At 45.0% G+C, this 26,769-nt stretch overlaps 1 protein-coding gene across 3 annotated transcripts in view; it reads right to left on the bottom strand.

Moving 5' to 3' along the window:
* Window positions 1-26,769, bottom strand: part of EBF1 (EBF transcription factor 1) — an 802,303-nt gene that overhangs the window by 284,645 nt on the left and 490,889 nt on the right. For all 3 annotated transcript variants that reach the window (XM_085617593.1, XM_085617595.1, XM_085617594.1), the window contains exon 8: window positions 13,183-13,324. In XM_085617593.1, coding sequence (XP_085473719.1) covers window positions 13,183-13,324 — 142 coding nt within the window. The remainder of the gene's footprint in view (window positions 1-13,182; window positions 13,325-26,769) is intronic.

Genomic DNA, 26,769 nt, shown 5'->3' with positions numbered 1-26,769 from the left:
TACAAAATGTATGATGAAATGGCTACCCTAAGTAGGATAAGATTACTTACTTATAAGTCCCTGGTGCTTGGTACCAAGGGTACCTAGGGCATGTAGTTGGAGTGTCTTCCCAGGGCTGCACCACTGATAGTGCCACCCTGTGTGTGACAAAGTACAAAATGGCTCCCAGCCTGTCACTGCAGCCTGGAAGAGCAGTTAAAAACTGCTAGTTCAAATTTGCCACTTAAACCAATGGCAAAGCCCTCACTTATTCCAAGCATATATGTAAGTCTCCCCTAAATAAAGCCTATAGAGCCCTCCGGGAGGGAGCTGTATATTATTAATTAAGACATATTATATGTTTTAACAGCAAAAGTTCCAAATTATTGTTTTTGCTGTGGAAAAGTTAGTAGCCCCATTGGCTAACACAGAGTTATCAGCTGACCTCTCAGTCTGGCTAACTGCTAAATGGGGCTACTAAAATGGGTACTTCAAGGTATCGAATTAATTGTGGCATTAAACCCAACTTGATGCCCAAGTTGAATTTAATGTTACTTTAAAGGGAAGGAAACGTTTACAAAGTTGCCAATCTGTTGCCCAGTTTGTCCAGTGGCCTTGTACGGCTGCTGGCCACCAGACAGCCTTCTACCCACTGGAGGATCAGTGTGAATGAATCCTAGGCTCAGGAACATTAGAAGCCTACTACAGAGAGAGGTGTTAGCTAGCCACAAAGGGTGTTGGCCCAAAAGGCAAGCTTCACAGGAGGAAGCTGTCTTTGGTGGGCAATGGCGATCACACCCAAGTAGGGTTGCCCATTTGTTCAGGTAGATAGGTTGGCGATAGGAACAGGGAGGGGAAAGGTTGCTCTCACGGCCCAGACCAAATAAGTGACTCTAATGGCCAGTCGGCTGACCCCTGGAACCAGCACCTGGGCCATCAAAGCTGAAGTAGCCCATTCTGGCCTGTATTTGGCAACATTATTTGAATCACTGCTGACCTCCACTGGCAACCCAAGAGACCAATCCTCAATAGCTAAAAGTTGCACCCGAGTCTGCTGGACACAAGGATGTTGTCTGAGTCCAGATTGGTCACCATAAACAGACACCAATCCTCACCAATGGAGACCGCTGGACCTTCTGTGTACAGAGATCGGTAGGCAAGATCGGTAGGCCTTCTACTGGCTCAAAGAGGACTTTGGGTAACACCGACTCCTGTGGCCAAAGTCACCCCACCTTTATCACGGAATAACCTCAAGGACAGCCCATTGACCGCACAGCACCCAGAGCATCTTTCAGCATCCTGCATCACCAGTATCAGGACCACTCCACTGAAGTCTATGGCAGTCTTGATGTAAAGTGTAGAACCAGACTTAAGACTGCTTTAGTGTTTGGGTAACTGTTCAAATACTCCTTATTAGCCCACCTGACCTTCTACCTGCCAGAACTGGTCACCTCGCTCTTTCAAACTTTTCAAAAGTTTCTAAACTTTACAGTTACCAGTGCTTGTTTGCACTTTGGACAAAAAAGCTGAGATTTACAATTTACTTAAAAATCTACATCTCCGTAACCCTTAGGTGTCTAAAATGAATTAAAATATAATTTACTTTTATACATTGGTGTTGGATTTCTTTAGTGTTGTGTGACTTTCTTAATTTGTTGTTTGGTGCTTGTAAATGCTTTACACTAGTTCCTTTGTTTAAGCCTTGCTACTCGAAGCCACTGCTACCCAGGGTTGAGCTAAAGGTTTTACAAATGAGCCTAACTGAATCCAAGACAATTTTACAAGTGTGTTACACAGTAAGGTCACACAATCATACCATATAATACATCACAATCCTCAAGTTTGCGAAGCACAGAAAACCACATTATAGTTCTCCAGTTGTGCCATCAACAGCAATCCCCTCAATTCCATAGTCAATTGCTTGGAGTAGAGGAATGATAAATGCTTATTGAACCGTAACAATTTATACAATTCATTTGCCCGTTCCTTAGAGCTAGTGGTTACATTCGTGGAGTATCCAGGTGGATTTCTGAAAGAACTTGCTTTGGATCCTTTTATATTCTTAGATGGCGTTTTTGTCCTTGCATTGATATTCAAGCTTGCTTTGTTTTACTGTAAAGTTTCCTTGATGTTTGTGCAGGACAAAAACAACTGTAGCCAGTCATCCAGTTAGATGATCTTGGTAGGATCTGTAAGAGCTTCCACTTGAACCAAAGGACTCAGGGTATTGTTTCTACTTCCCATTCTAGCTGCCAGAAACCCTCATTACACATTTCGGAAACCCATCCCAGTAACAGATACCTGCACCCAGTCTGTGTTCAGTTTCTTGCAGTAAGGTAGCCCCACCCTCCACCCCTTTGACAGATCCGCCATGCTTTGGTTACATTTGTTCTTTTTGTATCTCTATTATCTACAGTCTATGTGCATACAGATGCATGAACAACACTCTCACGTGGTAAAGCCAAGAAAGTAGAGACAAAGGCTAGCCAGGAAAGAGAAGGATTTGCCCCTCGCCTTCCCTGGCCTGGATGTGGTCTGTCTTCAGGTGGAGATTTGTGGGTGGACCTTTCCATGTGAAAGAAAAGAATAAGGATTAAAAAAAGTTGTTCCCAAAGTGAGGAGCCTTAGGAATCAAATGTGCTGATAATGTAAAGTAATGACGGAGGGGAGCATCTTTCCGGCTTGCCTTCTAAGACCGATAAGTCAATGTGAAGATGGCCCTTGTGTGATTCAGAGTGCTTTGAATGCCACCCTCTGCTGTATAGGCGCTAGTGCTGTGCACGAAGATGAAGACACGCTCCATAATGAAGCGGGTGACTGCATTCTAAACCAAATGAAGCTGCATGAAGCTGCATCATATAAAAGTTGGAAAACTTAACAATGAGCATTTCTGTAGTCAAAACGGGATTCCACTAAAGCTAAAGTAGAATAGATATGCCCTCCCTTGTGAGCACAGGGAGTATTTTCAATACAACCCAGACCTGGTGGAAGCAGGATGCTGGTGCAAATGTGATTTGAGAGACATCAGCAAGTCTGTACCAAACAAAAAGCCGAATTTGTAACTTATTGATATTGCACTTAGTGCCATATTGACCAACACAAAAAATGCTTTTCAGAAGTCATTGGCACTGCATTCATTTTTGCTTTATCCCAGTTCACTTTCAGCTTGTTTCCTCACATGTATTCACACACTGTCAACAGGCACGACACCCAGGTCATACCCTAAGTGAAGAAGCACCCAGCTGCCACGGGCATACATATAGAAATAAAATTCATATAACATTAACTGCATCAAGACAGCCTGAGGCTGGACATATGCATTAAAAAATGTGGGATCCTGCAGCGACTCTTCCACAATCCACAACAGGTCACTGGTTTGATGAAGGAGGTGAGGCAACAAGTTAAGCACTGATAGATAGCGTCGGGACCAGGCTGAGCAATACCTTTGTACTCAAGATGGTCAATCAACATGGCTTTGCCAACAATCTCAAAGGATACAAATAGACCCAATGATACTGAGGAAGTGAAACCGGTGACGGTCATCAAGCACCATTACCCGGACATAATCCAACAACTGATGATGTCTGAAGTCAAACTGGAAGGAATCCAAGCAGTACAGGGGTTCCACTGAGTTAAACCCCTAGGGATTAATTTGACTAAGACTTTAGATCCTAGTGGGAGGAGAGAACAGAGCCGTAATTGGCCAAGTCCTCTAGATGCAAAACAGGCTCTTTTAGCAACAGTGACCAGTACTGCCTGATGATTACCTGTGACTATGCTCCAATAGATTGCTGTTTTATCTCAAGCAGAGATTATCCTGGAGTGGGGTGCAATTATTTTAGCGACCAAATTGGACAGAGTGCCGTTAGGGAGTCTGATCGATTCTGCCCTCTCAAATTTCTAAGTTGATATTAAATAATTAGTCTGAATTGAAAACCTGTAGCTAGTCTATTTAAAAAACGGGTACATGTTTTACTATGACAGGCAAAAACATTGTATCTTGTTTTTTTAGTGAACTGATAATTCCATTTCTCTTTCCTTGTATGTCCTGGGTACCTGGCCTCCCTCCAATGGAAGGCAAGTAAAAGTAGACTGTATGTGACCTTTTGCTTACCAACTGCTGAAGGCCAGGGCTAGGTTGTTTATAACCTTGAACATATTTTCTTTCTGGCTGCAGGTACGGCTAGGCGTCATGTAACCTCCTCTGATATGCCACAAAGGGTAAAGCACAGCTAGAGTGTTACACATTGAGACTTTCCACCTGGTTGTTATGCAAAACATAACCAGGCAAATGTCATGATAGTAACATCTTTAGTTTCCCCATCATACTCCCTCCAAATATTCTTACAAACACACCGTGTACAGGATATACACAAAACTAACACATTCAGATTGAATCATCAACAACTGAGGCATTCTTAAAAAGACATACAAAACATAAGCATATTCTTCTAAGAAAACATACAACACTTTGGAATTCTGGGAAGTACACTAGCACCACACACACTGCAAAGAACTTCTAAAAAACACATGCACAAGACTAAGGGAGTTATTGTGAGATTGACTAAGCTTGCCTACTGCCAGTCATATAGCAGGCCACACACTCTATCTGTGATCCTTTGAAGGGGCAATTTCACCAGAACTTCTTTTGGTGAAATTGTAATGCCCAATGGGCCACTATGTTATGATACCTGATCTCCAAGAAAGTCTTTAACACATTTTCTCGTGTTGCATTGGGGACACATGCGTTTTCCTGCCAGGCACCACCATGCTTTGTATGTAAGACCCAGTGAGGACAAACAAGCATTGGAAGGCCCACCCTTAGTAGGGCAACCCATGCCTCATAAAAATGCACAACAGACCATGGGACTGAGGGCCATATGTACTAAGAATTGTAATGAAAGTAAATGCTTCAATACAGCGTTTGTGGCCACGAAAATGCTTTTGCTATGTAGTAGTCTCATTTTAGGAGTCTGAGAAGTTTTCTGACTCCTGAAATGAGATTCCTAATTTATACTGATTCGGCATCTGGAAGAATATTTCTGTAGGCACCCCTTCCAAATACAGAATCAGTATTATGTGTATCAATATTTTGCAACCGAAATCAAGTAGCAAAATATTGATATTTTACCGACACCTCAAAGGAGTTGGTAATGCATTCCCAAAAGGGAAGAGAAGATGTCCCTTTGGGACCCCTTCCCCTTTGTGAATGTAAAGCAAAAGTTTGTTGGAGTGCAGGCAGTGATCCAGGGGACCACTGCAAACTCTTGAACAAACTTTAAAAAACAGAAAACTTTTTTGAAACGCAGCCCCATTTCATTTAAAAAGAGTTTGCCTTATTTAAAAGCTGTCACAGACGTGACCCAAGGTGGCCAGCATCCCTGTGACGGCTTCCAATCATAGTGACTTGCAGATTGAGACCTTCCTCATTAATATTTATGCAATAGGTTGGATTGTGACCCACTCGATATGGAATTTTAAGAACTGACTTATTAGAACATAGATAGCGCCTTAAAAATCTTTACCGGTTGAAAACTGTGAGCAGTATTTCGCGACCAGTAAATAGTACCTCTGGCCCTAAGAGTCCTATTCAGCTTCACTGAATATCTTTACTTAATGTTGCAAGACAAGAGACATAAAATGGATGAGAATATTGAGAACTTAAATCACAAACATCATAAGTTCAAATTGATCTATAACAAAAAGACAGAATCAGTTCACTTCTTGGATGAGAAAGTCACACTTTGATGAAACAGATGGAATACTACTCCATACATGACACAGACCGACCTAACGTATTGCATGGACAAAGGTATCTTCCCAGGAGTTTATTAGAACATTTTCCATTCTCTGTTCTCCTTAGACTAAAATTAATTATTTCAGAACCAGACGAATACCAAGCACAAGAACAAATGATGATTAAAACATTTACACAGAGACAGTATCCCATTGCCATAATCAAATAAACTCAAGAAAGAGTTAAACAACAGACATGTGAGATGCCATTGAGGCCAAAAGAAAGAAAAACAAGACAACATAACATGTATGTCAGCAAATATTTAATTTTACTTTTCATTAACTCTACACATGCTTTCTAGTGTCTCGTAGCGAAATCCGGACATGTACACTGTAAGCACTGTAATCACATGGGTCGAAGGTTGGAAGTCAGCAGATTTCCAGACCTCAGGCATTTTAAGTGCATGGTGACTTTATTAAGGAATACCACTCCATATATCCTATACGATGACGCACACAGTGATTTCATTTCTCTGGCGCTAATTCGGACACTGGTGAACTGCGGGAATCCATTACCTCCTCGTCCTGTCTTCCTCGCCACAGTATACACATATGAGCCTCCGGCTCCACACAGAACTCCAAGTAAAATTAAAAAAGCAGCGCTCTAGTCTCCTCTCCCTCCTCCAATATGGCCCCCAGTGGCTTCAGCCAATCCCATAAAGGGATACATACCAACCATCTCGACCTGTTCTTTTTTTCTGCACTTCTCCAAGTGCTGTGTGCCTGATGGTCAGGTGAGTGGGGCGGGGGTCCTGCTTGAGCAACCCCGTTTTGCCCCGGGGTATCGAGTTTGGGGGAAGTAGTTGTTTAATTGTGTATTCTTTGTTTATTAAGATATTGCTTGTTTTCCCCCTTCTTCTGCCCTCGCGCCTCTGGTCCTGCTTTAGCAGACTTTAGTGGCGTCTTGTTTACGACTCGTATTGGGAGTCCTGCTAACCTGTGTTTGTATTCAATTGGGGCTTCATTACGGGTGTTTTTTCATTCCCGACCACGCGTCCTGCTAAGCGGACGTAACGCGGCGAGGTGCGTTTGCTATGGGGGCCGGAGGCTCACATTCGCATTCATTACCTGATGAGAGGGGTCATTCAGCAATCCAGGAGACCTTCTACTCTTAAATCCTATGCGAAGCACTGGGATAATTTTGTTTCTTGGTGCCTGTGTCACGATCTGTCGGTGGCTTCTTTGGACCCGGCTCGCATTTTGGAGTTTTTGAATGATGGATTTGTGCTGGGCTTGGCCATTTCGACTCTTCGGGCTCAGTGGGCTGCGATTCAGGCGTTCCATGTCCTACCTTTAATTTCTGTTTCACCATTGGTTGCTAGACATTTTAAGTCTCTCTCTTTCCAACGCCCCTGGCCTATCATGTGTCCTCCACCTTGGGACCTCCCTTTGGTTTTGCGCTCCTTGCAGTTGGCTCCCTTCGAGCCTTTGGAGTCGGTGGGGTTGAAGTTTTTAACACTCAAGGTGGTGTTTCTTGTGGCGATTGCTTCTGCCAGACGTATGGGTGAGTTGGGTGCCTTCCTTCGTTCTGCTCCTTTTCTGTTGGTTTTGTCGGACCATGTGGTGTTGCGCCCTCATCCTACGTTCATTCCGAAAGTGGATTCTTATTTTCACAGGTCTTCTGAGGTGGTGCTTCCATGTCTTTGTCCTGATCCTTCCTCGGATGAGGAATCCCTGTTGCACCTCTTGGATGTTTGTCGTGCTTTATTGATCTATTTATCGCGCACGTCTTCCTTTTGCAAAGTGGACAACTTGTTTGTCAATTATGGTTTGTCGCGTCAGGGACTGAAACCCTCCCTCTCGACGATCAGTCGCTGGATTAAGGAGGCCATTTTGTTGGCGTATGCTTCTGTTTCTGAGGTTCCCTCCCTTCCTGTTCAGGGGCGTTCCACCCGATCTGTTGCTGTGTCTTGGGCCTCCTTCAAAGGGGTGTCCATGGAGGATGTTTGCCGGGCTGCTACTTGGTCTTCACCTCATACATTCATGTCCCATTACCGCCTCCAGGTTGGGGGTGGGGGTTCTGTTTCATTTGCATCTTCTGTTCTGACTGCGGGGATGCCTTGAGAGGTTGTCTTTGATAGCTGTACCTCTGTATATTAAATTATGTTTTCACTGCACTTTTGGTGTGGTCTTTTCCTTACATGAAGCTGATTGCTTTGGTATCGGCTCATATGTGTATACTGTGGCGAGGAAGACTGGACGAGGAGGTAATGCCCCGGTTACTTACCGGTAATCTTCATTACTCCGAGTCCTAGTCTTCCTCGCCACAGTATAGTTTCCCTTCCCTCTCGGCCCTGGTGGTGGCTTCATGTCTGCGGCTTTGTTTATCAGGTCGAGATGGTTGGTATGTATCCCTTTATGGGATTGGCTGAAGCCACTGGGGGCCATATTGGAGGAGGGAGGGGAGACTAGAGCGCTGCTTTTTTAATTTTACTTGGAGTTCTGTGTGGAGCCGGAGGCTCATATGTGTATACTGTGGCGAGGAAGACTAGGACTCGGAGTAATGAAGATTACCGGTAAGTAACCGGGGCATTTCCTCGCGCCATTGCGCGTTAACGGTAAGCCCCATCGGTGACCACATCACCCGTGCCAGCTGGTGTCAGCTTTCACTCCTCACCTGCGGCGGTCCCGCCTGGTCGTTTTCACTTATTTTCTCCCATTGGCCCAATACCCTCGCCACGCTCATCGGGGCTCCGATCCAGGATATATTCAGTTCCCCCACCTCGCCGACCTCTGCACGGTACGTTGAAAACAGCAGGTGATGGGCAGACTCATCAGTGCTCCCACATCGTGACTCACTGTTTAATTCCTACTACCCTCTAGATCGGCGTGCAGTAATTAAACGCCCAACTACTCCGTCCTCTGGCCTCACAGCGCCCTCCCCGGTAGCCCCCGCTACTTCGTATCTCCCTCCCGTGACTCTGACTTTCTCACTGGTCCGTTTTTAAGTTGTTTTCACTTATATGAGGTGTTTTTCAGCCGCCGACCTTCACAACGAAGACACAAGGAGCTAAGTGCCATTGTCACGCGGGTAGGAAGACAATGAGTGCCAATGGTAAACTAGAAACAGTACATTAAGAGCCTTTGTGATTGTGGCTGTGTCCATACGTAGTACATCGTTGTGAAGGTCGGCGAACATGTTTCCTGGTCATATATCTCCAGGTAACTTTCTTTCAGATTTTGGAACAGGCTCTCAATGCCCCACTTTGTAAAAACGAACCTTTAAACATTGATCTGGCGCAGGCTGCGAGGGCTAAAAAAGTTTGAAAAAATTTCTATGCTTTGCTTTACTTTTACTTTGCTTTGCCCTCTCACTATAGGATTGTCCTTAAAATGTCAGGGATGGATGTAAATATGACAATGGAGATTTGATCTAGAGAAGAGGATTATAAGTATTTAGGTATGAAAACGTCAGTTACCCACCTATGGGAATCACGTTGTATTGAGGATGTGTATCTGTACACCATAGGCTTACCGGATCCTGGCTTGCGAAATACTATATCGAAATATAGACTGGGTATCAACTCTTTATTACATGGTATGAAAAATACTCAACACGACTCTTAGAGTTGGTAGATTGTGCAACTGTGGTTTAAACACGAAATGCACTAGCTAGCACATTTTATTGGATTGTTGGTTTTATGTTGGAGAAAGGCATAACTATTTAATGCCTATTTTAATTAAATATAATATTGACACATGTTATGTATCTCTAAGATTGTTGGACCAAATGTACAACTCTTACAATTTACGAGTCGCAAATTGCGTTGTTTTATGACTCGCAATTTGCGATTCACAAAATGTAATTTACAACAGTGTCTCAGACACTGTATGCAATTCCTAATGGGGTCGCAAATTGCAGGTCTCATTAATATTAATGAGGCAGGTGCAATTTGTGACCCCATTGGGAATGGCTAGCACTCCCAGGGATGGTGGCCTGCCGGGGTCAGCAGACCACAATGTCTGTGACTGCTTTTGAAATAAAGCAGTTTTTTGTTTTTTAATGCAGCCCGTTTTCCTTAAAGGAAAACGGAATGCATTTAAAAAACTAAAATGAAACGTTTCTGTTTCATTTTTTAAGAGTAGGCAGTGGTCTGTGCGACCACTGCCTGCTCTTAAAAAATATTTTCGCATCCATTCAAAAAGGGGAAGGGGTCCCCTGGGGACCCCTTCCCGTTGCGAGTGGTTTACCACCTACTTGAAGTAGGAAGTAAACTGCGAGTGTTTTGCGACCACAATTGCGGTTGCAAAGCAATAGTACATTGAAGTGCAAGTCGCTATTAGGAAGGGACGCCCTTGGCACGCCCATTCCTAATAGCGAGTCGCAAACCATATTTTGCGAGTCGGTAATAGGTTACCAAGTCGCAAAATAGGATTTGTACATGGGACAGACCAATTTTGTGCAGCAAACGGGCCGATTTCCCCGCGTGCGACCGCAAAAAACGGTCATACATCTGGCCCTCCATGTGCAATGCGTACACTGGATGTAATGCTTGCAGTTGGGAAATTCTTACCGGTTATTAGGAAGGAAAGTGGGGGGAATCAACATATTTGATGATTTTAATACAAAATATTTTAGTATATGTCGTTTCCTAACTTGTGTTGTTTTTAACTCCTGTTTTGTACCTTTTTTATGTTATGGCATAGGCCTTTGGTTATGTCTGTGTATGAAAGAGTTTAATGGACTATGTTATTAATAAACTTATATTTACTACTACTACTATTTTTCTATAAACAATTACGAGATATTATTGAATTTAAAAAAAATTAAAAATATTTTTTTCCATACAGTGTGGATATTGTTGAGATAAGTTTCAATGAAAACAACGAAGAGCTAATAAATAACAATGGAGATAAACCAAGATAAATTAGTTGACGAACAATACATTAAGGAATATAATTTGAGATCTTGGTGTACTCTGGAACATTGGTGTAAGTATGATATGTATCAGTAGAGAGTACGTTAAATCTATCTGATACATGTGATAAGGAAACATTTTGCACATTATGTGCGTAGAGACGATAGTATTAAATGAACATAATAAGTGTGAAATACAAACTTTGCCCAAATAGATGTATATGTGTACTTTCAACTTCAAGAGTTCAGTCACACAGATTAAACAGGTCCCAATTTTTGAGTTTGCGCTCATAATTACATAGCAAAACCACGCTCACATTCTAACCAGAAGATTAAGATTGTGACCTCACATGATAAATCATGCTCACTCTTATGCTTATGCTTGGCTTATGATTAATATACTAGCCCAGCTTTATGTTATATTAAAATTGTTTCAGAATCACACTTAGCTGTTATGAGTATGTAGAGGGATTTGACTATATTAATGGTACTGGCAATTGGCTCTGGTTTCCCAGCTAATGTAAATAATAGGATTGTGAATGTTTGTGGTCAGGTGGCCATGCAACCACTAGACCCTGTTACAATCACATGAAGGTTTAGCATAGCATAATAGTGAACACCAGAAGTTGTAGACAGACAAAGAGCGAGGGCAAGACTGGTAACAGTATAATGCATATATGTACAATGCACGACAAAATAAGAATCAGACAGAGAAATAGCAAATTGAGAGATCTCTACTATTTTGTTAAACAAAACACTGACCAAATGCGTAGAAGCAGACAAAGAGGTAAGAAACTAAAGAATAGGAGAACAGAGCAACATATTTAATTTTAGCAAACATATTCAGTATACAGATCCCTAACAATGATCCATTGACTTGTTAATGAGTACCATGGTAGCTTTGTAATCATACTTGTAGAGCAGTGATACCCTATCCTTAGCCTGACAGACATGATTCCTTGATATTCACATCAATATCAATGCATCTAAAACCAGAGATTGACCTTGTGAGTTGGAGACATTTTATAAAAGGCCTATATTGCTATAGAGAATTATGTGGTCATGGAGTGGTGCCGAAAGATAATTCAATCAAAAAAGAATACCATTACAGATTCATGTAACACAAGGAAATGCCAATGCTTCATAAAAAGCGGGCAACCATAGTGAATATGATTGACAGTGTGATGTTTTATTTTTGAATTTACCATTGATGTATCAATTTACAGATATTCAACTGTTCACGCTCTGGTGAAGCACATATGGTTATCGTTAGTGTGCACTTGGGCGATTGTTTAACTTTTGAGGAAATGTGGAGGAATTAGTACAAAATAAATGAACAACATTTTGACCAACAAGAACCTCTTCTGATATATGCCTTTCAAAATGGTAATGAAACATTGATAATTCATTCAAGAATAACCAGGATCAACATATAAATGTAGAAAACCAATCAATGATTTACTTAGACAATCTGTGGAGAGAATACACACAGGAAGATCTACTAGATCTAATGTTTTTAGGCTGTATCTCAAATATCAAGGGCCAGCGTACTTTAATATTGCACACGGAAACACACAGGAGGCTTTTCTAAGAAGTGCTGAACAGTAAAATAAATATTAGAGGAGTGTTCACCTGGGGTCATCATCAAGATTCCTACAAAGAATGCGTACAGCACACATGGTCTGATTTCGATTTGGGTTGCAAAAAAAACTCTGATTTGTGGAGGCCTTTACTGATGCTTCACTGCAGGATTCATCTTCAATGGGGAATCACCATGCTGTTGCTATGCTGGAGATAAGTCCACAGGTGGACTTCCACTGAAGAAAACTCTTCCTAAAAAGGATTTAGCACTTCATCCACTAATCTGATGATATTCCATTAGCCACAAACTCTAAATGTAAATTTACAAGAGATTATCTTTTTCAGCAGCGGGGTGATAGCTGAATGTACTCAAAATGAAACAGTGAAATCTTTTCAGACATCTCATTTCAGATGCCTGATTAGTGATTTACAATTCGCATTGGTAACCCAGAATTCCAATACCCATTGAGCAGCTTTGCAACTCAACTAAAAATGGCGATATGGGTCAGAGCGCCTAGAATTCTTTTAGGCTACTTGAAGTTTCTTTATAAAATTTAATAATACGGATTGAAACTGTTGCCAGGGTAAGTAATTGAAAAAATGTTGCAACGGAACATAAAAGCTGTGCTTAATTTTAGCTGGTGATTGCTGGTGGTTATTTTTCCACTTCAGATATTTACGGATGGCAAAAGAGGGAAAAACACAGAAAGTGGAAAGGCGGAGGAAGATAAAGATGGAAAAACATTAACAAAGGGAGAAAGGAGGACCCTGCAAGAGTTAGATTATAGGGAAGGAGTTATCTGATAGTGGAGTGACGAGGCATGAGGTGAATTGAAGACTACACAGCTTTGGTATCTGGCATGGTGACATCTAACTACACCAGCCGTGAGGTTCTGAGCAGAGCTTTGGGCACAAACACTCAGTTTACAAATTAAGCACTGAGTAAAAGAGCCAGTAGAGGTGCCTACCGTGTTCGAGATAGGAGGGTGTTCCTTCCGATGGGTCCAACCTGCGCGCCCTTCGTCCATGCTTCGAGTTGTTGTGCACAAACATGTTGTCAGATACAGAGAGTACATGGCCGTCAACGCTCACTGTTGTGGATACCACGACCTGTGGAAACACAAGTATAAACACGCATGATTTGCAAAAGTAGTGAGAGCCCATTCCTCTTCAATATTGGCTAATTCGACTCCCTTCGCCATCGTACTCTCAACTGTAAACCAATAACGACACCACAGGAGCCTTGCCCACAGCTGGAGCACAAGAGGGGCAGTGATGGCAGCTGTGGGCTGTCAGAGCCCAGAGCGAGTAGCCGGAGATGTTGTAAATGACATTCGCTGCACAAGGGAGTCTGGCTCTCACCTGCAAAGCCGATTCCAACAGAGGTTCTGGAGAGAGGCTGGACCGGAGGGAGGCAGACAGTGTACAACAAAGTGGGTGCAGATGGCAGGAGATACTGTACCACCTCCAATGCCATTCCTGACCTGTCTGCCACAAGGGTTTTTCTGATGGTCGAGCCAGAGGTAGCTCCACCATCCATTAAGCGGCAATCCCCAACACTTTGATGACACGCTGGAAACAAGACGTCGGATGAGCAGTTTGCCAGGTTGTCCTAGTACCACCCGCCGCTAATTGGGGCCACTCATATTCTGCATGTTGCAGCCTGCAAAATGTTGTTGGCTGTAAATATAACCACTGGAGAAGGCTGCCACACATGACATGGGACCACTTTTTTTGGACATAACATAACTTACTCTGAATGTGTTGTCTATAGTACAGTATTTAAGTAGCTGGAATTGTAACCGATGCATTGCAGTACATTCTGGGTCTTGAAGTTTATTCCATATGCGTGTTTGTGCTCGAGCTACTATAGTAGTTTGTTCTGCATTACCATAAAGTTACAACACTACCAGTCTTTCTCTGTGTGAGCCATCTGAGTTAATACCTGATGCATAATACACTAGAAGCAAAGGACTTAAATAGAATTACTTTCTGTGTTCATTTGCTTTTGAGTACGGTGTCCGGCAATGCACATCTCCGGTAACCTCTACTGTTATGTGCTTGAAATTCTGGCTGTCCCCTTTAGCTTATTCCTGCTCTGTTGTCAGTCAGAACCATTTTTACAGTCTACGAACAGCCGCCTGCAAGCTTGTGCGACCTGCTCTGCCTCCTCGTCTCCTTTCGGCAGTTCTGTCAGCAATAGGTTTGGGGTAGAGGAAATGACATTGGACCCCTTTTGACCCATGATGACATCACAGTGTTGACTCTGTGCCCCAACTGTAGCCCATCAACAGCCTCCTATTTGCTGGTGAGGGGTTGAGTAGGGATAAGGAGTAGAATATAAGGATATAAATAGGGCTCTCAGAGCCATATTTACGTTCTATTTTGCGGCTGCATCTACGGTAATGGCAGTGCCTGGAGCACCAGAAAAGATTGCTCGTGGTAGCAGATGCAACCCTGGCTAACCCAGATTGACCTCTATGGCAAGAGTCTTATGTTCCTAGCTCTCACTGTATTCAGGGTATCCGTCGCACAAACGCAGTTGGCACTGCTCATGGGAGATTTTGCCTTATGGTCATGGAGCAGATCCTATGCTTTGACTCGGCAGTCCCTTAAGTTCCCTGTGTGTCTTGGAAAGGTACTCCCCCGCTCTCTCGGTGCCATCATTTCTCTGATCCATGGTTCAGATTCTCTGGAAAGAGGTCATTGCCCTCTGGTGGGAGGGCAGCGAAACACACCTTTGATAGTCCCATTTCAAACACTGGAATGTAGAGCGCTCTATTGAAGATAATGGAGTGACTCGGGGACAACAATGGCGGGTATACGGCTTCTGCTTCAGCATTCCAGTATTTCTTTTTCTCACTTTTTAATTTAGAATATTCGATCCTCAATCTTCTAATAGCCATATTGCCATTGACCTCGGGCTACACTGGTTTGCACGTGTGGATTCGGATCCCATCCTCTTCGCCAGTGAAACAAATCAGAAAAGCAGGTGACAGCACAGGTGGAACTCTTAACTGGAACTATCCAGGGAGGGAACTCACAGCCACTGATGTGAAAAGGATCCATTAGGACACAACTTCCAAATGGATCTTCTAACCCAGTGAGTTCCACCCGGGTACAGAGCGGTCCCATCGAGCAGGACGCGACACTGCCCTCTCCCTCGGTATAGGCCCTCGACTGCAGCTCCCGCCTAAACTTGGGTTCAGGGTCTTTAACAACCTAAAGAGTCCTCGGCAGCAGGCTGGCAGGCTGTAGTGGAGTGCAGAGGCCTCTTCAAGCAGAGTACAGCTTCCGGAAGCGCTGCTCTGAGGAGCAAGGGAATGCTGCCAACCAGCTCTCGGCTGTCACTGCCACTGGGGCAGATCTACGAGGCCTCCGCCGCCTGCTTTCAGTGCTCAAGTGAGGTGAATCTAATTACATTAATCTGCATGTCAATCTATTGGTGATCAATCACAGGGCCGAGGTCTTCCTGTGCGACCATGTGCTTGGGGCTGACAGGGGCTGATAATGGAGGAAGAAATCAACTCTGCAGCTAAGTTAATTAGTCACTGTAATGGGTGGATTAAGCGGGTGCTGTTTGATGGCTGCTCCCTCCACTGAACATGAGGTGAGCGCCAGGGCTGCAATTAACAGACAATTATTATATTCACTTGTAAGTGGAATAAACACATCTCGGCGGCTTTCCCTGGTAATCCCATCGCTCACTCTAGAAGGAGAAGTGGAGGGCACTGCCTCCTACTGTTTCATGTCTCTTCTTAAGGATCGCTTAGGCTCGCTGTAGCCTCTCTTTTCTGATTCTTGCTATCCCCTCCTGATCATTGCTAGCCCTCTTCTAAAGCAGGTGGCTCCTCTTGTACTTCACGCAGCCTCATTCTCGCCTCCGCCCTCGCCAGTTACATGTAACTTGTATGTAGGCCTAGGTGGAGTTCACGGAGTTCCGCGTGACCAAAAACTCTGCCTCGCTGCGTAGAGTTCTCGAAGCGGCGGAGTAGTATAGGTCGCGCCGTGCGCACTGAGTTTTAGTGCTGGGTGTTTGTCCTACGCTTGAAAATCCGCGCTAACTGCACCATGCGCAGTGCAAGGGGCGCTGCTTCTTTTTGCCACTCGAGTAGATTTTCTACACAAGCGGCATCTTATAAACGCGAACGGATGGTTTTTCAATGCGAGTGGTCGCGGCCATCTGCGACCGCCCGCCTTGAGAAATTTCGTTGGGAGGTGGTCTAGAGTTGGATTTTCCTTGCTCGCTCTTGCCAACTTAAAGTAGGCGAGTGGGGAAAAAACTCAGTTTTTCTGAAATACGCGTGCTTCGAGGAGTGTGGAAACTCCCAAACTGTTCATACGGAGCGAAGTTTACTGCCCAGGCCAACTTGTATGCCTCCTGTCTCTACTGCTCCTCTTATGTTCAGTTGTTCAGTGCTACAATGCTTTATCTGCCCCTGCGTACTCTCTTCTGGCTAGGCCTGGCATGGCATTTGTAGAGTGTAAAGCTTGAGGGGTCCTCACTCGAGGAACTGCTGTTCCACTGACAAAATCTCCCATGAGCAGTGCCAACTGCGTTTGTACGACGGATACCCTGAATACAGTGAGAGCTAGGAACATAGGACTCTTACCATAGATGTCAATCTGGGTTAACCAGGGTTGCAGCTGCTACCCCGAGCAATCTTTTCTGGTGCTCCAGGCACTGCCATTACCGTAGATGCAGCCGCAATATAGAACGTAAATATGGCTCTGAGAGCCCTATTTATATCCTTATATTCTACTCCTTATCCCTACTCCAACCCCTCACCAGCAAATATGAGGCTGTTGATGGGCTACAGTTGGGGCACAGAGTCAACACTGTGATGTCATCATGGGTCAAAAGGGGTCCAATGTCAGTTCCTCTACCCCAAACCTATTGCTGACAGAACTGCCGAAAGGAGACGAGGAGGCAGAGCAGGTCGCACAAGCTTGCAGGCGGCTGTTCGTAGACTGTAAAAATGGTTCTGACTGACGACAGAGCAGGAATAAGCGAAAGGGGACAGCCAGACTTTCAAGCACATAACAGTAGAGGTTACTGGAGATGAGCATTGCCGGACACCGTACTCAAAAGCAAATGAACACAGAAGGTAATGCACGTTAAATCCTTTGCTTCTAGTGTATTAAGCATCAGGTCTTACTCCTTGTTTAGATTTTGAAAATATTAAAGTTCAGGTAAACTTGATTTTGTAACCCTAAGATAAATACAGTTCGGTTTTTATGATATTTGCTTGCATGCAGTATGGTCTCTGAATGGAAAGTGAAATTGACAAGACGAACCATGCAGAGATGTTTAAGGTATTGGGGGTAAATGATCTAATAATAATGAATGCTATCTGATTCTCATTAAGCACTGTCTAAGGGTAGCGCGTTCCTGGGTACTGGTTATAGATCCCCATCTGATATCCTTGCATTGAATAATGGGCAGCAAAACACAAGAGCCAACAGTAGGCTGTGAGCAATGATACTCCCAGTGGCATAAGAACAAGGTATTAAAGTCATAACTTGACGAGGGAAAGAAATATGAGATGGAAAACTATGCTCAGGCATCTTTGCTTATCCGAGTTCCCCAGTACTATCAACGGTATCAACCATGTGCCAAATGTTCAACTTTTTATGTGATGACAGATTGGTAGCTCTTGATCACCCGCTTTCCTTCATACTTTTGGTACAAAAACAAGTGGACTGAGGAACCAGGGGTGTTGTAGCAGATCTAAGTATCTTTCGTTAAATATATTATGTCATCACACATGTCTCCCAGATTGTACGCATGACAATGACTCCCGATCCCCTTCTAGCCTTGCTAGGATACATACGTGATACCCCAAAGGAAAATGGCAGATTTCTCGCAATCGCACTCTTACTTGCAACGACACCCCACTGGCTGTCTGGCTCAAGAGCCTTGCTTTTAGTGACACGACCAGCGAACTGTAGACTCAGTTGCAACCACCAACTTCCCACCCACAAGATATTTGGCAGCCTTTGCCTACACATTTGCTTCACTTCAATACAACTGACAGTGACTGACATGTATAGGAAATGGGTAACCGTACGAGGGGATAGTTGATAAATGCCAATGCCACGCGCTTGTCACTATACATCCTCTCTTCCCCTGAGCCCGCAGAGCTAACACCACTACTCGCCACCTTATCGCCGATGTACGTAGACCCATTTCACGGAGACCTCGCACTGGTGAAGACCCAGATCGGTTTGCGCTTTATGTACTTATGTCATGTTGTTGAATGTACAAGGTCCACTGTTTGTGTTTTCTACACTTCTGATGTGTGTGACCTGTCAAAATATGTGATGTGCACACTTTATTATTAAAAACAATAAATAACGTTTTTTAAAAAAAGTATATATATATATTTATATATATATATATATATATATATATATATATATATAATGTTACGATATCCTTTCGATCTGTGAGATAGGAGAGTGGGAAGAAAATCCTGAATACCCAAACAACATGCTCGACTGTGCTTTGGGGCTAATGAAAAATATGAGTGGATATATAAAGAAGTGTACAGCCAATTCTGTAGCAACTTAAGCCTAGTCAAATAATGGTATGACATAAAATATAAGAATGCTGTGGGCACAATGGCCAGTAAGTCTGGATCATCTCTTGTGTTAAGAGGGGGGATTTGAGGACTTGAGGGAAGGTTCATGCACAGTGGTCAGGAAAATAGGTCAACCAAGCAGTATCTTTGTTTGTCTTGTGTTTATGGTTGTTATCAGGCCTTGTCCAGCATCCTTACTTCGACCTTTCCCCAGCAACTTCACTAATGGAAGTCTCGCGTAGAGTAACTTTTTTTATTGTTAATTGGAAATGGCACTGTGCTCAATACGAGGTTTGGTGTAAGCTATGTGCATTTTCGAGAACTTGGTTCGAGTTTTCTTTGATTACAGGGATTACTTCCAATCTACTTTACTTCAAACGTTCTGCTCGAAGTTATTACAAATATATGCTGCCTTAATATTTGCCTGAGGAAATTTAAAGTAACTAACATGGTGGTGCTGTGGTTTTCTTCTTTTTAACGCAGATATGTTCTATATACAGATATATATTTGTCAAATTACTTTACCTGGCCATTACTTATTGCTACTTTACTGTGTTCAGCCTCATTTCCAGGTAGTGTTCTACCACAGTAAGGTAAGTGGTCACCCAGTGGAGGCTGGCACGGCTAGTGGGTGGCGGGGCGTGATTGGGGGTTAGCTGGGGGCACATTTAAAAAACAAAAAAAATTACCTTGCCGCCGGGTCCCGCATCTCTGCTCCCCTCAGTCTCGGACTCCTGGAAACAACCAGGCTCCCCTGACCAATCACAATGCTGCAATGCGTTGTGATTGGTTTGAGGGCCATGGTTCTCCGCTCAGTCAGGGACTGGGGGCCTGAACATGTTCTCCATGCAGGCTGTAATGCAGCCTGCATAGAGAACAGGGAAAGTGCGCAAGACTGTTTCTGGCGGCCTGGAAGGGTGGATCAAACAGTCATTGCCCACTTAGGAGGGTTCTACCACTCCTCCCCTGCTCTGCAGCCCCGCCCTGCTCCCTCACACTAAGCAGCATGGAGGACAAAATAAAATGATAATAACTTTTTATACTGCTGCAAGGCAGTGGGGCGACGCTCCTCCGCGGTCACTTGAGAATGTTGCCTTCCTCCTGTTGAACCTCTTTATTGCGAGTTATTAGACCCTCGATGAACAATTTCTATGCATGCTAGCCATAGTCAATTTCAGTTTTAATTTTCTTAGGTAAGATCTCTTTGCTTTGAAGCTGTAGGATCCAGGTGGCTGCTGAACTAGCTCTATATTTTGAGGACATTCACAAATAGTAGGCATGAACCTTTTCTGGGTGCCATCTACGAGGTCAGGTTCAATCCAGTGAAATGTAATTGTCACTGTGCTACAATACGTGACTTTTGTCTAATCTAAACCATGGATTACGTATAGGGACAAAGGTAGTAGAGTTGTCTTATTTAGTGCATGTTCTTTTTTGTCTTCGCCGTGATCATCTTTGAAGAGGGGGTTAATTCTCTGTGTGTGTGTATATAGCCCGTTAATTATTTCTGTGCACAGTGGGGCTAGTTGCTGGGCATCTGGGCTCAAGGGCCACCAAGCCCTACGCGACTGTGCTTTTATTTCCTTCTTCTGTGTTGTGATGTTGCTCTTTCAAGTCTGAACAGCTATCTGCTTCTTTCTACTGTCTTCTGTTATTTCTTGTCCTATTTGCCGTTTTCTGCTGCATTAAAGCGGTTGTCATTGCATTATTTTTGATCACTGTTCTTGTTTCTTCTTCTGAGTGAACACCTGTTGTGCATCTTCTCCTGATCATTTTGTGTGACATTTTCTTGATGTCATGTTTGCCAAGCTTATGTTTTTCGATTTATGTTCCAGCATATCTTCTCCCCAGCATGAGGTCCTGCTATATTGTGTCGCAGCCCTTCGCCTTCCTTCTTTGTGCTGTCAGTATTCTTTTTGTTCTCTTCTGGCCTGTTTCAGTGCTGCCTGTTTTCTTCATTGCCAGTCGACTTGGTCAATGTATTTTCCTTTACATTTGCTGTTAAAGGTTGTGCATCTCCTCTAGAACTGTATTTGACTATTCACAGGTCTCATTTCTGTTTCTTAGATGTATTCTATATATCTATGTGGCCTGTATAAATTATTTTCATGCTTTTAAGCCCGGATTCATGGCATAGCAATAGAAAATCATAAATGCATGTTTATTTGAACAGCCATTGCACTGCACCCAACCACTCAGCTCTCTCGTGTCCGCCCTTTTTGCGACCCTTCTTGTTTGCGGCTCCGCTGGCAGAACTAACACCGGCAGCACAACAGGCGGCGCATCAGGAGAGGTGCTATCTCCAGAGAGAGCTCGAGTTCCCCACCCTGTGTTACCCCAGATCCTCTCAGCAAAGCTGCTGCAGTCCAGTTTGCTCAGTGACCATGCAGAGGGCCTCTTTTACCAGAAGACGGCAGCTGTAGCAAGTGAGAGAGGAGACTTTCGAAACTAATGTTGTATGGCAGAGACACGCATGGCTAAACCACGTGTGCCTCTAGAACGCAGACCGAACGAATGTGTCTGGACAACGCATTCCTTTACCACTCATGCCTTTGCCACGCATACCTTCACCACGCAATTTCATGGTAAAGGCATGATTGGTAAAGGAATGTGTGGTCAAGATCACATCCCAGCCCCTCCACCCTGGGCCCTAAAACACTGGCCCGTGACTTACAAACAACATGACCCCCACGAGCCCTAAAAACTACCCCATCCCGAAAACCTAAAAACTACCCCGACCCCCCTGCCCTGGTCCCTTGCCCTGTAAACAACCCCGATCTCCCTGAGCCCTAAAATCTATCTCCCACCCCTAAAACTACCCCCGCCCCCCAAAACCCAGCCCCACTTACCAGTCTGCGTCCTCTCTCGATCCTTTCTCTTCCTGTGACCGCCCATCCGAGCATCTAGACCATGTACTGCCTTAACCACTCATATTCGTGGTTAAAGCATACGTGTGATTAAGGCAAGCAGGGTTGCACTTGCAGAGAAACGGCATACATGGCTCTGCCCACATTGTAAAGGCCTTTTCCCCGAAAATAACACTCCTAAGAGCACACCTCTGGCCAGAGAGGAATCCAGCTCCACAATGGCCACGACCACCATGACATCTGCACAAAAAACCAGGCCAGGGTATTTGCAATCAGAGGACCTTCAAATCAAACCTCATCTGAGTCCCATGAAGGTTACATATATATAGAACTAGACCTTTTTGGGTGATTTATGGCCTTTGAAAGTTACCAGGAAGGCTATAGTGTCTTCTACAGAGACAGTACCACATTCCAGTGTATATACTTTGATGTGTGATGTTCGCAATTTTCATTGTGAGTGATAAATACCACTTTGTTATTTCCGCATGTGTAGTGTCTCAAATATGCACATATGGTTGGATCTTAGCTCAATATGAACGACATAAACACATAAATAGGCTAATGACTGCTAATACATATCCTAGCGTCAGCGTGGCTCTAGCAAAGAATACCCTTTGATGCTAGCCAACGATCAAACAGTTTGCCTCCCTAATGCCCTTTGCATTTCATACTCAATATCGTTTTGGAAGTGGTGAGATTTGTGAGGATGTAATGTAACTAGTCCCATTGATAAAGAGTATGCTCACTCTTAAGACTGTAACCTGTACAGACCTCTGCTCATTTGGGACATTGGCTCAATAAGGCCAACCACTGTCTAATGTTTTTTAGGTCACATGCCTGATGTCTGGACTCTCACGCATCACAGCAACCTTTTGTTGTATTTGGAGAGCAGGGTCTCCCTTTCCTTACACATAAGACAGGTGTCAAACAGAAGCTATCATATTGCTGGTCAAACCAAAATTCCCAACTTTTAGATGGAATACACCATCTGATTCTGCACCCAACCCCATGCCCTGTGGATACTGTATAGGAGCAGACTGAACATCTCCCGTAGACAAACACAGAACCTGCGCATGCAGGTTGTATATACCAACAATAAAACATTCAAACACTAGTGCAGTCCAGTGCTCCACATATAACTGTCCACATCAGCACCCCATACCACAGCCCTAAGACACCAGAGTATGGAAACACCCACACATGACACCCTACACTGGTTGTATGACAACACAAAGCATGCCTTTACCACATATGCCTTTATTCTCCTTCTGTACCTTACCACTCCAAATCCTACATACATACACACATACTTACTTTAAATACACTTACCTTGTGTAGTAAAGGCATGCGCTGTTAAGGTATATGCGTGGTAAGGGCATGTGTGGTAGAGGTATTGCATTGTAAAGGCAATGCATGGTAAATGATGCATGGTAAAGGCATTGCGTGGTAATGCCTGCGTTGTAAAGGGTGTTTCCCCTCTACAGTTATGCCCCCAGAAGCTTAGAATACATACCACATCATCACCTTTTTCTTACACGCCAAACAGATATCAAATAGACTTTGACTTTGTCTCCCTCTACCCCACAACTCGGTTCCCCATCGCAACCAAATAACAGACCCTGACCAGGTGGCCTGACATAACTACAAAGGAGACCGCCACCAACATAATAACCCGGTATTTGTAAAGCGCAAACTATTCACCCCTAAGGGTCTCAAGGAGCTGGGGGCTGTCGGGGAGATTAAGCAAACTATTGCCCAGATTCATATGGTGCTGGGCTGAGCTGCCGCCGGCCGGGGGATCGAATCGCGAGCCCCGGGCTCCAGAGTCAGCCGCCATGGCCGCTGCGCAACACCTCTCATGAAGACCATCCACTCAGGAAATGCTGGCTCTGCCCCTGCCTTATGGGCAGAACACAAGCTGCCAACCTGGCAAGATACTCTTCGGAAACCCGCATGGTAATCTATTGAGTGCTTCTAAGTTTATCCCTCAATCTTACCCTTTTCAGTGCATACATTACCTCTCTGGCCAAGGTCATCGGCGCATGCAATATCAACATCTCTCCTACACCAACTCATACTCTGCTTCTCAGACAAGACCCCCACACTAGGAATACATTCACTGAGTGCATGACCAAGTCAGTAACTGAAAGAAGTCCAAACATTTCCAGCTGAAAACCAACAAGACAGAAGAGGTGCTCTTCAGCAAGTACACCTCACCATGGAACTCCAACTAGAGGGCAGCTGACTTCAGGCTCACACTCTCCCTCAGCACCCATGCCAGGAACCTCAGAATCATCACTGGCAACAAACTGGGCATGAATGCTCACATCAACGCTGTCAATGCATCCTGCTTTCACACTCTGAAGATGTTGAGGAAGATCTTCAAATGGTTCCAAGTAACACCAGAAAAACTGTCACTCATGCCCTCGTAGCCAGCAAGCTGGGCTATGGGAATACGCTCTATGCTGGAATCACCAAGCAACTCACCAGAAGACGACACACCATCCAGAACTCGGCAACCAGACTTATCTCGACCTCCCAGACAGAACACACATCACACCACACCTCAGGGAGCTCCACTCGCTCTCAATATACAAACATGCTCAGTTCAGACTCCTCACTCACAAATTGAAGGTACTACACAAAATAGGCCCTGCCTACCTGAACAGTCAGATCTCCTTCCACCAAACACCTTGACACCTCCGCTCCTTCTCGCACACGTCCCACACATACAAACAGACCAGGAGGCTGGCCATTCTGTTACATCGCTTCTAAAGCATGGAGCGACATCTCAGTACACGCCAGGGACTCCTCCTCTCTTCACGAGTCCCACAAGGAGCTGAAGACCTGGCACTTCGAATAAACCTCTTCCTCAGCACAGCTAGGGTAGCACACCTGCTCAGCACCAGGACACTTCTGCAGGTGCGCTCTATAAATACACCTAACATAACATTGCATAATACCACAATCGCTCAGGAGCAATAGGACAAGCTATTTAATCTTCTTCCTTCGACTCTAACTCAATACTAGACAATTCCCAGCACACAGAGACAACCTTTCCACGGCTCATCACAATATCTGAGCATCCGCTCAGAATTCCACAACATGGCCATTTAGGCCCTTCTAACACAGACACTCTAAGACACTATACATTAATCTAGGTTGAAAGTTCGAAACACAAAATTAGAAAGTTAAGACGTTCAAACCCAAGAGTGACAAGAACGAGGATCGTTCTTTAATGTCGTTAATGCAACTGGCAAATAATATGAAAGCTGAAAGTAAAGCATTCTTTTAGGCACCCACCCATGCTTTTGTTTACCGTACCCCTACCCAACCCCTAAAGCTAACCCCATTACTTACTCCATGCATTTAAGTACATTTATTCTAACCCTTGCTCTAACTCTATCCTCAGCACGTACTTATCACTAAAGCGAACACTGACTTTTGCTCTTCCCCAAAAATGTAGTGCTAGTCCAAGACCAAACCATAACTTTGTACTTTTCCTTGAGGTTTACCTAATCTCTTCCCATAACAAGCAAACACCCCATCTCCTTTCTTTAACCCTTCCCCTTAGCTATTTCCAAACTCTTATCCCTCGCCCGAATATTAGCATTTAACCTGACTGAAACCATCTATACATACACATTCAATATAATTGTTTGCCCTTTCCATACCTCAAACAATTTGTTTCCACACGATTGGTTTTTCAAACGTAAAATGTAAAGTTTTGTTTTTTCCAACTATACCATTCGGACTTGTGACCCAAAACCTTACACCAATCGTGCAGAAAGGGGCTATTCTGCTGCGCGTCAAAACAGTAAACTCTGGTTTTCCGCCCTGCCCATAAATAAACGTCTGACTGCCCTCTGGTGGTTCGAAGAACAATTGCTGGCCTCTTGTGAACTCTCTCAATACCATACCCTGGATGTCCTCTAGATGCCGCCATATTTTCACCGGCTCTCAGGCCTTTCTAACGAGCTTCGGCACCATCCATCCTGTAGTGACGGAGACACCCGGCCCGTTCACTCACGCTGGACACGCACCCATGCACCCCGAGGGCGGGCTCGCCTGATGGTATAAATAAAAGGGCGCAAGACCGCTCGGGGTCTTGGCCCAGAGGTAACAATTGAGTGTGCGTGCCCTCATTACAGAGATAGCCCAGCGACTTGTGTAACCCGCTGCCCCGGGGCCTGCCGTACCTGCCACAACACAATGGCGACGAGGCGGGTCTACCCCACGCCTCGCCAAAGTCCTCACCTGCTGTGCCCTGAAGTCTGCCATCGGCGTCCGGCTGCTGCCTTTGCGGTGCCGACGCCTCCTGCATGTGTTGCAGGTCCCCACCCTGCGGTCCACCAGCTGCCGGTGTTGAAAGCATGCCAGCGTATGACTAGGCACCCTGCCTCGACCGACGACTGCCTGCGATCTTCAGTGCGAGGGCACGCACTCGAGGTGAGGCCTGCCCTGCTTGCTTGGGCCCTTGACTGCGCGTTCCGTGTCCCACGCCCGCAACCGGCTCACGCTCGGCCCCGCCGCGCTCTCACAGTCACGTGGTTGAGCCGGCGGGCTGCGAAGTTGCATGCATCTCGCGGAGCCCCGCTCCAGGACTGCACGCTGCGCTTCAAGACGCGCCCACGGCACTCAGCAACCTCCTACCCTCGGCCCCAGCGACCACCGACAGGCATCATCAGTAGGGGAAGCTGCCACCACTGAGGTCACGCCTCTGACCTGGCCCCAAGTCTTCTGGGAAGGTACACTGCACAAGAGGCCTCAGCCTGAATAAGGGAGCAAAAGCAATTCAAGGTGACTTGCATCACGTCCCTGTACACCCCACAGTGCTCACACACCCTCACCAGCAGGCCCAAGGCGAGCTGGTGCAACACCATCTCAAGCACACATCTGGGACACTGACTGTCAGCGAGAGGTCCACCACGCACGCGCCTGACGCCCTTCAGCGCCGCTCCAGCATTTCTCCCGGCGGATCCACGTGGGAGAATGTCCACTCCAGGTGCTGCCGGCGGTGGTGCCCCCCCTACAGCGCAACCGCCGCCCCCTCCTCAGGCTGCTCCACCAGCCCATGTTCAGCCCGGCCAGGCCACTGCTGCCC

Source organism: Triturus cristatus, chromosome 7, assembly GCF_964204655.1.
Source record: "Triturus cristatus chromosome 7, aTriCri1.1, whole genome shotgun sequence".
Classification (NCBI taxonomy): domain Eukaryota; kingdom Metazoa; phylum Chordata; class Amphibia; order Caudata; family Salamandridae; genus Triturus; species Triturus cristatus.
Note: the sequence above shows the minus strand (reverse complement) of the source record. Positions and strands in the feature narration are given on the sequence as shown.